Below are 12,799 nucleotides of genomic sequence, written 5' to 3'. Positions count from 1 at the left end.
ATAAAGTCTAAAATTTAAGATGAATCTAGCAGTGAAGGAAGCTGGTGTTTGTGTGAGATTGTGGTGGCCTCAAGCAACATAGGTGAAGCCTTTTTGTAAATTATAAAATAGACAAGATCAAGAAAGAGGTCAAGCATGGTGGCACAAGCCTGTAATTCCAGAGGCTTGGGAGGCTGAGACAGGAGAATTGCAAGTTCAAGACCAGCCTCAGCAATTTAGCCAGGTCCCAAACAACTAAGTGAGATCCTGTTTCAAAATAAAAAATATAAAGGGCTGGGGATGTGGCTCAGTGGTTGAGTGCCCCTGGGTGGTTCAATCCTAGTACAAAAAAAAAAAAAAGTGTTTTGCAACTTTAAATTCTTTTTGTTCCTCCTTTGAATTGAAAATAGTCCAAAAGTAGATTCTCGACCATCACCATTCATCCATCAGGAAGAATCAGACCTCAAATGATATCAAGATGGTAAACTTGAAGAAGTTTCCAGCTCTGCCTCTAACCCTGTACCCCCTTTCCTCCAGATAGCCATATTTCCTTTTATATTCTTGTTTTCAACAAACCTCATCATGGGAATTTCCCACAAATGAGTCTCTGGGGCTGTCCTTGTGAGCTGGAGAAGGAGAGATTCACAGATCAGACCTTTAGTGTTCATAACCACAAGCAGATCCTGGACCACTTGGTCTCTTCACTCTCAATGCATCTGACAGCTGAAGGAAGTGTCTCTCTACCAACAACCCACTCAAAACAGTGAAAAGGTGACCATTGCTTACCTTTTCTCTTTTTCCACATTATTGCCTCTATATGAAAACAGAAAAACCTTGATCACTCAAGTTAGGAATTTCTCCTGAAATACTTTGGTGGGGGGCGGATTGTTTCATCCCAGGTGGTATTATATAAAAATCAATGTCTTTTTTTTTCCCCCCAGTACTGGGGATTTGGCCCAGGGTTACTTTCCCACTGAGGAACATCCCCAGCGCTCTCTCTCTCTCTCTCTCTCTCTCTCTCTCTCTCTCTCTCTCTCTCTATATATATATATATATATATATATATATATATATATATATATATATATAATTTTGAGATAGGTTCTCCATAAATTTCCACAACTGGCTTCAAATTTGTGACCTTTCTGCCTCAGCCTCCCAAGTTGCTGGGATTACAGGGATGTACCACCATGCCTAGCTTTGATGTCATTCTTGTATGTCACTCAGCAGTCAGTACCTTGAGTACTGCTATTTTGTGTATGAGGAAGTATTGCCATTCCAACTATACTTCCTCCAGTTGCAGGAAATTAAAAATGTTTTATTTTGTGTCTGCATAAATGCCACTGCTCTTTACATGAAGTTATGAACAAATCCTTAAATGCCTATTTTCTCTAAAAGTAACCCTTATGTGAATCCTTTGGTGAAGGGAAATATTCAAACCTCCCTGAACTTGACTGCAAAACCCAAAGGAGTGGTTGCTTTTTGTGAACACCTACTGAGTCTTTCTCATGAGCCCTGCACTCCACTAAGCGACTGACATGCATTTCCTCACTTAAGTCTCAGGATAACTCCATGAGGGAGATACAATTATTAACCTCATTGCTCAGATGAGGAAAGAGAAGACGTAAGGAAGTGGCCCCAGGTCATGTCAGAAGTAGCAAATGAGCAGCATTTAGTTCCAAATAAGCAGTATTTACCTTCAAATCTGCCTGACTCCAAAGCTCAAATGATTGATTTATTTTTATTTATTTATTTTTATAACAGGATTTCCTCTTTTTTAAAGAGAGAGAGAGAGAGAGAGAGAGAGAAATTTTTTAATATTTATTTTTTTTTTAGTTTTTGGTGGACACAACATCTTTATTTTATTTTTATGTGGTGCTGAGGATTGAACCCAGCGCCCCACGCATGCCAGGCGAGCACGCTACCACTTGAACCATATCCCCAGCCATGATTGATTTATTTTTAAAATTAAATTTATTTTAACTGACATGTAAACACATAAAATTATACACATCTGTGATGTTTTGATACATGTATCATTGCAGAATGTTTAAGTCAGGTTAAGCTATGTCCTCACACATTTTCATTTCTTTATGTTAAAAAGTTTTAAAATCCTTTCTTCTAGCTTTTTGAAATGTACATTATTGTTATCCACAGTCTTCCCACTGTATTATAGAACACCAGAACTTCTTGTTTCTATTTAACAATAATTTAGTATCCATTGATCAACCTTTCCCCATCTTTCCCTCCCTTTCTCCTCAGACTCTGCTAACTACCATTCTACCTCCACTTCTATGAAATCAGTTCTTCTAGATTCCACATAGGAGTGAGATCATGCAGTACTTGTCTTTCTGTGTCTAGCTTATTCCATCATGTGGAACACCATGTGCTGTTGCAAACAACAAAGCTCAGATTATTAACTGCTGTGCACATAGCACCTTTCAAGTTTTCATAAAGTGAGTGCAAAATTAAAATTACCCATAGCCTTGATACTTTCTCAATAAGCAGGTTCCATTATTTGATGTTATGGTAGGGCTTGTGTTCTTCCCACTGCCTGGGTTAGTGCTAAGAGCAGACATTGTCTTCAGCTGCAAGAAGAAATGGCATTTGAAGAAACCAGAGGTGCCTGTAAGTAAGGACACTTGACAAACTGACCAACACAGCTCTGAATTTATTTCCAGCTTCTCCTTCGAGGCAGGCTATGACTACAGTGCTATATTTCCCCTTCCCAATAGCCCATTGAAAGTGGTGGTGACCAATCTCTGTGTTCATATTTTAAGCTTCTATCATTAAAAAATAAAAGCAAGAAAAAAAGTATATCAAGTCTCTTAAATTTATTGTATCCTGAAAAATTGAGGGTTATAAATGCATGCTTTTGGAATACTGATAAGTATCTTTTTTTTAAGTTGTTAATGGACCTTTACTTTATTTGTTTATATGTGGTGCTGAGAATTGAACCCACTGTCTCATACATGCTAGGCAAGCTGTCTACCTCTGAGCTATAACCTCAGCCCCGATATGTATCTTTATACAGCCAAAGTGTTTCAATATAGACGGTAAAATTTCACCAAGGAAGAACTGACTTTATACACAAGATTCCTCAAGTACTCAGAGAAGGAATTTCCTTTTGCAAAGTCATCACATCTGTGCTATGAATATTTGGAGAAATGTCCATCCCTTCGCAATGTATTTAAAACCCGGAGGCTGTTGCTATAGGGAAAAAGCTTCCTCTTTTTCTGAGTAAGAAATTGGTGCTTTGGACAAGATGCGCATTCTCTCCCCTAAATAGAACGTCTGCTCTAGAAGAGTTAAAAAATGAAAACAAATGCTTGCTTCTTCAGTTACTAAAAAATAAATAAACAAGGGTGTTAATTTCTGGGTTGAATGCCAGTATAAAAAGCCCAAGACTACACAGCATCAAAACTTTCAATGTCATAATCTCTGTATTTATTAATTGTGTTGCATCAAATTTTGCTTCAACAAAAAGCAAAGTTGAAAATCCTTTCATTTGTTTAGGGGGAAAAAAACCCACTAAAGATGATCAAATTAGTGTAAGGTGAAGATGAAAAATATAAACTCTAGAGTTTGATGGCTAGATCAGATCTCACGTCAGTCATTTATAGATTGTGTGAATTTTTAAACATACTATAATATTTTGTTTTTTTTTTATTTGGGCAGTAACAATAGATATAGTGATAGAAAACTCCTTGAGGTTGGGGGTGCATCACTGTGACTGGAAAAGGGCATGAGAGAACCAACCTCTGGGGTGATGGAAACATTTGTATCTTAATTTTCATGGAAGTTCCATTCATTTGTCCAATCGGCTCAGTTGTATACTTACAGTAGAGATGTTTTACTGTATGTGAAGAACAAAGATCCTGCCTTTGTCAGCTTTTCTGCCACACTGACCATAAAGACCCGACAAGAACATTTAGAAGAGGAAAAATGTAGTTGGGGCTCATAGTTTCATAGGTCTCCAGTCCATAGATGGCTGACTCCATTCTCAGGGCCTGAAATAAAGCAGAACATCATTGCGGAAGTGTATGGCAGAGGAAAGCAGCTGGGGACATGGGAAGCAGAGAGAGAGGACAAAATATCAACTCCAAGGGTATGTCCCCAGAAACCAACCCACCTCCTCCAGCCACCCCCCACCAAGTTAATCTCTATTTCAGGGATAACTCAATCATTTCATCTCTAAACTGTCTTGCATTGTCTCACACATGAGCTTTTAAAAGAGGGACACCTCAGATCTAAATCATAACAGACCCACAATCGAATCTTGCCAGGCTTTGGCTTAAAATACTTTGAAAGTTTTTCCATTGCTTTCAGTGAACACCTTACATCTGGACCTGCTGCCTCTCTGACCCCATCTCACGTCACTTTCCGGCACTGTCACCCATCTTCACTGTCACAGGCCTCCATCTGGCTCCTTCATGTGTCTCCTACCACAGAGCCATTCATTGTACGTGCTTTGCCTCTGCCTGCAATGCTCTCCCCACCAGGGAAGATGGTGTGATTTTGGCCAAATTACTTAAGAATCTTTGGGCTTCAGGTGATTCATCTGTAGAATAGTTTATAATAAAATATAATATAATAAATATTAAAAGATTTTCTGGGGGCTAGTGTGAGAATGAAATGAGATAATGTCTGTAAAGTGGTCAGCATAGGGCTGGGCTAAATAAGAGTTCAATAAACAAAAGCTGGTTGAAACCTCCTAAATGACTGTGAAGAATGAAGTGCAGTCTAAATATCTGTTAACTAACGTATATTGTACACACACACACACACACACACACACACACATATGTAAGTGAAAATATTTTACTATAGTGCATTTTGTTGACAGTATTTGGAACACTTGTCCTTTCTTAAGGTCAGGAACTGGGTCCTGGACAGGGGCATCAGATATTGGCTCTGGCGTTCTAGTTCCATTGACTGCACTCCTGGGGCAGTGACACTTTCTGGTCATCTACCTTCCGTTAGGGGAATGACTAGGCAATAGGCATGAGTGATATAGTTCTGCTGACTTTGGGTTTTCCTTTCAGTTGTGAATGACAAAGAAATGCAATTAGCAAGGGCTACTTCAGCTTTGTCAGATGAGTTACAGAAGGCGTCACACTTTTTTGGACTGCTTTCATTGCTGCCATATTAAACATTTTAGTGATTGCACAGTTTGAAGACAGTGTAAACCCAAAACTGGGAAGGCTGTGGTACTCAGATAGATCTCTTTTGTGTATTAAAGAGTGTCATCTGTTGTTCATTCTATACACACATGCTGTTGTGCTAACAGGAACACTAATGGTAACAGTAGCTAACATTTATTTGAGTGCTTACTATTTACCAGGCATGGTTAAACCATTCTTTATATATTAACTCATTTAATACTCACTATATTATCATTCCCATTTTATAGTAATGAAAAAGTAGGCCTGACTGATTAAGGAACTTTTCCAAGACTATACAGCATCAAGCCTTTCATCAATCAAAAATTTTTAATTCTTCTACATTATTCATTATTTTTATATTAATTTTTAGAACATAAAGTGATCAATTTCTTCAAGTTCTGCATGGGGATATTTTCCTGGAGGTGGAAAGAAAATGTTGATTAAGCTTTCTAAGTTTGGAGGCTCATCTGGTATAAAGTAGGACCCTCATATCAAGATTGCTTTAGCTCAATTCTCAGGAACCCTCTGAGATCATTAAAAGACAGTTTTATACTTTGTAAAACTAAGACAATGAATAGGGCTAGAAGTTAGAATATTCTGCTAATGGATGCTGGACTTTTTTTTGGGGGGGGGGTCAGTTTTTCCCTATGTTTCTCAGGATGGTCTTGAATTCTTAGGTTCAAGTGATCCTCATGCCTCAGCCTCCCAGTAGCAGGGACTACAGGAGCACCATTGCTCTGGGTTTGTGGCTTCTTTATTTTTTGAGTGAGACATTTTTATTGATTTCTAAGCCAAAAACAAGTGTGTGTGTGTGTGTGTGTGTGTGTATGTGTGTGTGTGTGTGTGTGTGTGTGTGTGTGTGTGTGTGTGAGAGAGAGAGAGAGAGAGAGAGAGAGAGAGAGAGAGTTAGTTTTCAGGATTGATTAAAATTCAGGGGTTGGGAATGGGGGAGGTGAGAGAGAACAGAGATGACCAGACTTCACAGTTGGGTCCTTTGTGAAATGAGATAAGACTAAAAAACAAATAATAAACAAATGAAATTCCTGCAGGGCTCCCCATTCACTCTCTGAACTAACCAATGGCAAACACCCTTCCTCAAGAGTCTGTTCCTCAGTCTCTTTCAGAGTCCTGGAAATGGTTTCAGTTGGGATAACTTTTACTTGGAACAGGGCCTGTTGCTAACTGGAGAATCTTTATTTGGATGAAACCATGTAGGTCAGGGGATTGAACCGAGAGTTATCAGGTCATAGTGTCAGGGACAAATGGGGTTAGTCAAATATTCTCTTCAATGGGGAATGAGAAAAGCACACAGCGGTGGCCAGTGGACTTCCATCTACCACTGAGTAGACCAGTCTTTGAGTGTTGGGTGGGAGTGCTATGTTACTAAACCGTGATGGGGTTCTCCTGAGGAAGGCCTTTGGCTCTCTGGCAGGAGAGATAAAGTGAAGATCCCAAAGGGAACCCAGAGGGTGCCACTGAGAGAGAGAGAGAGAGAGAGAGAGAGAGAGAGAGAGAGAGAGAGAGAGAAGGAAGTAGGGAGGGAGAGAGAAAGAGAGGGAGGGAGGAAGGGGGGATCCTGATGCCTTTATGAAGGCTTTGAGGAAGAGGAGAGGATAAAATAGCTTTTCCACGGGTGGTAATGGAACGGGGTGGGGATGGGTACTGAGTGAGGGATGAGCTCACGTTTAACAATAATGGAAGCAGGAAGCACCCTTAAAGGCAGGGTTGGCCCAAGCTAGTGCTCTTCGGCCTCACTACTGCTTAATATGGAATCTGTACTGCAACCAGCGTCTGGGCACGTAGGCAGGGGTGTCCGCGTCCACCACAGTGAGCACACCCACAGCAGTCAAGGTCCTTATCATTAAGACTCAGCAGAATATTGGCGGGAGGGCCTGGAGAAGCAGGTGATGGGTGAATCCCACCTCTGCAGGGGGAGGAGCGGTCTGTGAAGATTGACATTCGGACACAACCCCCTCCTCTCGGCAGCTCCCCTCTCTGCACCGCTCGGTCCCAGAAGGAGGCACAGTGGCTGGTGGCCACCTGCCAAGTCAGGCCCAGGCCGTGAGGGAGGAGAGGGCAGGGGCCCCGGAGGTGGCGTAAGGCTCTTCAGACACCGCCGCCGCTGCCACTCCTTTAGACTCTGGACGTGCGTGGACCGGGGGCGCTCTGCCTCTGCCTTATAAAAAGCGTCAGGGCAGGGCGGGCCTGGCACCCGGGAGGCGGGTACCAGGCCTCAGCGGAGTCCGGGCGGCCGCGCCTCGCCCCCACCTGTTGCGGAGGCCAGGTCTGCGGTGGCTCGGGCGCGGCTGGGTGGGCAAGTAGGTGTACAGGCTGCAAAGATGGGCCGCTATTCGGGCAAGACGTGCCGGCTGCTCTTCATGCTCGTGCTCACTGTCGTCTTCTTCGTGGCCGAGCTGGTCTCGGGATACCTGGGCAACTCCATCGCGCTGCTCTCGGACTCCTTCAACATGCTCTCGGACCTGATCTCGCTGTGCGTGGGCCTGACCTCCGGCTACATCGCCCGGCGCCCCACCCGAGGCTTCCGCGCCACCTACGGCTACGCGCGCGCCGAGGTGGTGGGCGCGCTGAGCAACGCGGTCTTCCTCACCGCGCTCTGCTTCACCATCTTCGTGGAGGCGGTGCTGCGCCTGGCCCGGCCGGAGCGCATCGATGACCCGGAGCTGGTGCTCATCGTCGGTGCCCTGGGGCTGGCCGTCAACGTGGTGGGGTTGCTCATCTTCCAGGACTGCGCCACCTGGTTCACCTGCTGCTGCCGGGGCCACCGTCGCCGCCTGCAGCATGGGCAGGAGCAGGCTCTTGGCGATCCTCCCAGCGCTTTTGGGGGACCCCAAGACGCCGAGGGCCAGCAGCATGCTGTGACCCCGACGGCCCCCGGCTTGGACTCAGCTGTGACCCTCCGGGGGGCTTCGATCGAAAGAAAGCAGAAGGGGGCGACCGTATTCTCAAACGTAGCAGGTGCCTTTCAGTTGCATCCTTTGGACCGTTTTGCCCTTCCCTCCTTCCTCTTTCCTCCTCCCCTTTCCTCCCGCCTGGTCCCTACCTCCTTGTCCCACGCCCTCTTTTGTTTTTCCTCTGATTTTTTTAAAATCATTTTTTGTAATCCTCTTACTTATCCCAACTTAAATTTTCCACTATTTTTTCGCTGCTGGATCTTTCAGCCTTTATCCTGTTTTTCCTTCTTTGCATTCTCTGTATGTGGAAGTATTGATTTTCTTGGACATCAGGTCTTATTATTGGGCAACAGATAGCTCTCTTGGTCCCGTGTCCCCTTCATTGGTTGTGTCTGAACTTTGTTTTTTCCTCCCCCTTTGCCCATCTTCTGTCTCTTAGGTGTTATGGGTTTTGGGGGTTGGGGGTAGGCTCCTACTTGCTCCTTTTTTTGTTTTAACATGAAAGGAAGTGGGAATGAAGTCCAAAGGTAGATCACCGGGCTCTTTCAGAGCCCAAATGTACTGTTCTGGGCTATGTGTGTGCAGAGGTAGGGGCTCCTATATGTTATTAGGAATGTAAAATAACACAACTTTGAGTCCATTGGTTTTTTTTGTTTGTAGAACTTATACACAACACAAGGTTTCTTCTTTGAATGCAGGTGATTCCTTGAACACCCAGAATGAGCCTGAAGAGACTATGAAAAAGGAGAAGAAGTCTGAAGCTCTGAATATCAGAGGTAAGATTGACTTTGAGCCACTTTGAAATCCTTTTCATTGGTACATGTGGACTGTGCTGTGCTCTTCATTTGTGTTTGACTTTGAATAAGGCAATAGTGTGTTCAAAAGTAGGCCAGTTACCTGTACAGACTATGACCCTACTCTCTTGCCTAATCACTGCATTGATTCTGAAGGAGGAACTAGTTGCTAATGATTTATTTTTGCTCTGGTTGAACCCATAATAATGCTGCCTGCTCCCAAGCTCCCATGTATCAATGCCATGTTATTGCTTTTGCCTTTGTCCAACAGTGGATATTGTTAACATACAATGCACCCAATTTCATTTATTTTTAAAAGATTGTGTGTGTGTGTGTGGTTTTAGGGCTTGAACCCAGGGCCTCATGCATGCAAAGCACATATTTTACCTTGAGTTAACCTGCAGACCTAATTCAGTCTCTTTTAATTGAATATGATTTTGATAAAGATAAGAAAAGAGTAGGTGGACCCCTATCCAAGGTTATACCCTGTATAGCTTTGCTGAATGACTCTGTGGCCTGTTATTTCTGCCAGAAAACTGCTCTTGTGAAGGAACTGTCAGTTCACAAAAGCTCCATTTCCAGGTCCACAGTGAGAATTCTGGTGAAGCCTGTGGAAGGCTTCTAATCACATGTCAGCAGCACTGGGCTAAGGTCAACCCTTTGGGTTCTGAGTTCTGTTTCTCACTGGACACTACTATACCCAACACACCTCCTTTCCAATTTATTGGGCTCAGATTTTGTTTTAGAGTGGTTGCAACAGTGGTTAATCCCCAATCTTTGAGAATTTCAATAAGATTTAAGCAATTATTTACTTTTATATCATTTTGGGGAAGCCTATTGTGAGGCATAGTTGGAAATAATATAATGAAAAACCAATAATCTAGGAGACGCCTACTTTATTGAGAGTCTCACATCTGATTTATAAAGTGATTCTCAGAATGGAGCTACAGAGAAAATCCAGAAACAACACAGGAGCTCCTAAAAGTTTTAAAGCAATAAATAAATAAATAAATAAACAAATAAATAAATAAATAAATGCAACAGGGGAATTTGCTTCTTTGAAGCAAATCTTTTTAGAAAGAATCTGTAATGAAAAATCATTATCCTTTCATTTATCTTTCTTTCTTTTTTCTTTTCTTTCTTTTTTTTTTTTTAAAAAAGGCTCAGTTTAATACCCACATGGACATGGTAGATTTTTTTAAGGTAGAGGTAACGATTGTAGCACTTTAGCTTTTTGAAGCACATCCTAGTCACTGATTACCTTCATTCTTCTGTTACAAAGTTGAAAAAGAGAACAGGTAGGTAGAAAGAAGTGACAAAGAATGAAAAGTAGACCTCAACTGACATTGTGACCTTGTTTAAGAAACATGCATGATCTTGATCATGTTTGGTCTTCAGCTATTGGGATTCCTGGGTAGAAAAATGTCCACAGTAAAATGCTTTCCTTTTCCTGGCTGAGCCTGTGCTCCACAGACACTAAGAAGAGCATCCATCTGGCTTCGAAGAAGGTGAAGATTGCAGTGGACAAAAGACAAGTATTTGGCTTTAGGCTGCTTGTGTTTGGTATATGCCCTGGATCTCTAGTTCCCTAATCTTTAAAATAAGGATAATGGAACCCACTTCATGGGCTTACTATGTATGAGATAAAACATACAAAGCACTTAGCCTTTTAGTAGGAAAATGAGCTAATGTATTTATTGAGTGCTACTTTGTGCCAGGCACCATTAATGAGTAGGCCATGTAGTGGTCACAGCAATCTTCCTAGGTAGATACTGTTGGTATTCAGCTGGAGTGGAATGGCTGGGCTCAAACCCCTTCTGATTAAGTAAGGGTCAGCTCAGATCATCCTGCTACTGCTATTTTTTTTTTCTAGAAATGGAACCACAGCCGTACACATGCTAGGCAAGAACTCTACTGCTGAGCTACATTCTCTGCCCTTTTTATTTTATTTTATTTTGAGATAGGATCCTGCTAAGTTGCCCAGCCTGTCCTCAAACTTGGGATCTTCCTGCCTCAGGCCCTCGAGTAGCTCGGATTACAGGCATGTGCCACAATGCCTAGCTTTCTGCCCTTCTGATGAATACCCTCGCTATGGCTAAATAGAACCTTTCCACAATCTCAATCTGTGTGAGGCTGGCCTCACCTTACTTAGACCTTGTGTCTTTATGTTGGAGCCACGATTAAGGGAAGGACTGCAGAACAAATGTTAGGGATAGAAAGATGTTAGAGAAAATGGACTTCAAATTTTCTACTTTACAAATGAGGAAATAGGGTCCAGAGTATTTGGCGGCTACTCCAGTCACCCTGGCTAGCAGCAGAGGTAGGCCTGGGATCCTGGGCTTCTCCTTCACATTGCTGGATCTTTTCATTACCACACACTGACTTCCAAATGGGAATGGCTTGCTTCTCCAGTATACACATGCAGCCCAGTGGTTACATTTCTAACATCTAAGCAATTGCTTTAGAAAGCAGGGTTGCTGCTGTCTCCAAATTTGCAAAGGAAACATCTAATGGGGTTTCCTGTGAACAAAAATCACTTCTTGATTTTCATTACTGTTTCTCTCATTCCAATGGGAATAATAAAATTTTAAAAAAACAATGAATTCTAAGAAACACATTCCATCTTCTGCTGCAAAGTATTGTGAAAACAGCATCCTTTTAAAATTCTCACCATTGTGTTTTATTTAGTAGGCCTAAACATGAAACATTAAAGTGTTGTAGCAGAGTGTCAGAAAGACAATTAGCCCCTTAATTTTAGTATAAACATAAACAGACAAATAGCAATCTTGATATCACCTGAAAATAAATCCCCTTTGATAAATATTTCTTTATAATTCTTGCCTTTGTCCAGTAAGAAAGATCTCATCCTTTTATAAACCACCTGTATATGCTCAGTACAAATGAACTGTGTTTGTAGTTATTGAACAAATTCAACAGGACCAGTGGCTTTTTCATGTGCTGGGACACTTATCAAATTTCAGTATATGTCAAATTGCCAATTTGTGGTATATGCCAGTTTTCTTTTCCTCCCCTGGTTTTATGGAAAGTTAATAAATGAAGGCCAAGTGCAGAGGTTCTCCTTTGTTTTGCCAAACAACTGTGTAAGCATAGTGACTGGTCAGGTGGTCTAGTTGTTCACTAAGTGGTGATCTTTGTCTCTCAGGTAATTTTCCAGGCTTATTTTTCTGCATCACAATGTGATCACATTAGAGTCTGTTCAGAAATCTTCACAGCTTCTAGATAAAGGTCTAAACTCCATGACCCTCAGTGGTTTGCTGTCCTGGTGCCAACATTCCTTTCTAGACATTTTCTGCCTTTCTCTTACCCCCTTCACTGCCTTGCCTTCCCTATAGCCCTTCATTGGTTTACTTCCTGCTCCCCAATACTTAATGCATAAGTAGAATGGGGTGAGAAGTGATCAGACTCTGATGCCAGGCAGATCTCGTCTGGATTCCAACTCTGCCTTTTTTCCTAGATGGGTGACCCTGGGCATGTAACCTCACCTCTTGGGTGTCAGTCTCCTCATCTGTATGGTGAAGATGATGGTATCAGCCTCCTGATGTTCTGGAGGATTACATGGGTGCTTGGAACAGCATAGAGGACTCACAAATGATACCATTATTGTCATCACCTCCTGCTCAGTTCTCACAGGGTTTTCAGATGTTTCATGTACTCTTGGGAACTGGTCTCTGAGGAACTGGTCTCTTCAACATTCACATGGCACCCCATAAACATGTACATTTTTTATGTATCAATATGAACATTTTTTAAAGAAGAGAATCCTGCCAGTGGATTGTAGTTCCCAGAGGATAATAACCTTGATTACTTCATCTCTGCAGGGGAGGCCAGAAAACTCGCTGCATTATCACTTCTTTAGAATTTTGGGGCTGGGGTTTACTTCAGTGGTAGAGCACTTGCCTAGCATTTATGTGGCCCTGGGTTCCCTCTC

The 12,799-nt window shown here is 42.3% G+C and overlaps 1 protein-coding gene across 3 annotated transcripts in view; it reads left to right on the top strand.

Annotated features, from left to right (window-relative positions):
- Positions 1-12,799, top strand: part of Slc30a10 (solute carrier family 30 member 10) — a 46,121-nt gene that overhangs the window by 20,686 nt on the left and 12,636 nt on the right. Inside the window, exons 1-2 of one of the 3 annotated variants that reach the window (XM_078022837.1) lie at positions 6,998-8,120; positions 8,755-8,832. In XM_078022837.1, the coding sequence (XP_077878963.1) occupies positions 7,484-8,120; positions 8,755-8,832 (715 nt within the window). In that variant the 5' untranslated portion in view covers positions 6,998-7,483. Of the gene's footprint in view, positions 1-6,997; positions 8,121-8,716; positions 8,833-12,799 lie in introns of those variants that run through there. The other 2 variants (XM_078022838.1, XM_078022839.1) reach the window with 2 other exon arrangements.

Source organism: Ictidomys tridecemlineatus, chromosome 10, assembly GCF_052094955.1.
Source record: "Ictidomys tridecemlineatus isolate mIctTri1 chromosome 10, mIctTri1.hap1, whole genome shotgun sequence".
Lineage (NCBI taxonomy): Eukaryota > Metazoa > Chordata > Mammalia > Rodentia > Sciuridae > Ictidomys > Ictidomys tridecemlineatus.
Note: the sequence above shows the minus strand (reverse complement) of the source record. Positions and strands in the feature narration are given on the sequence as shown.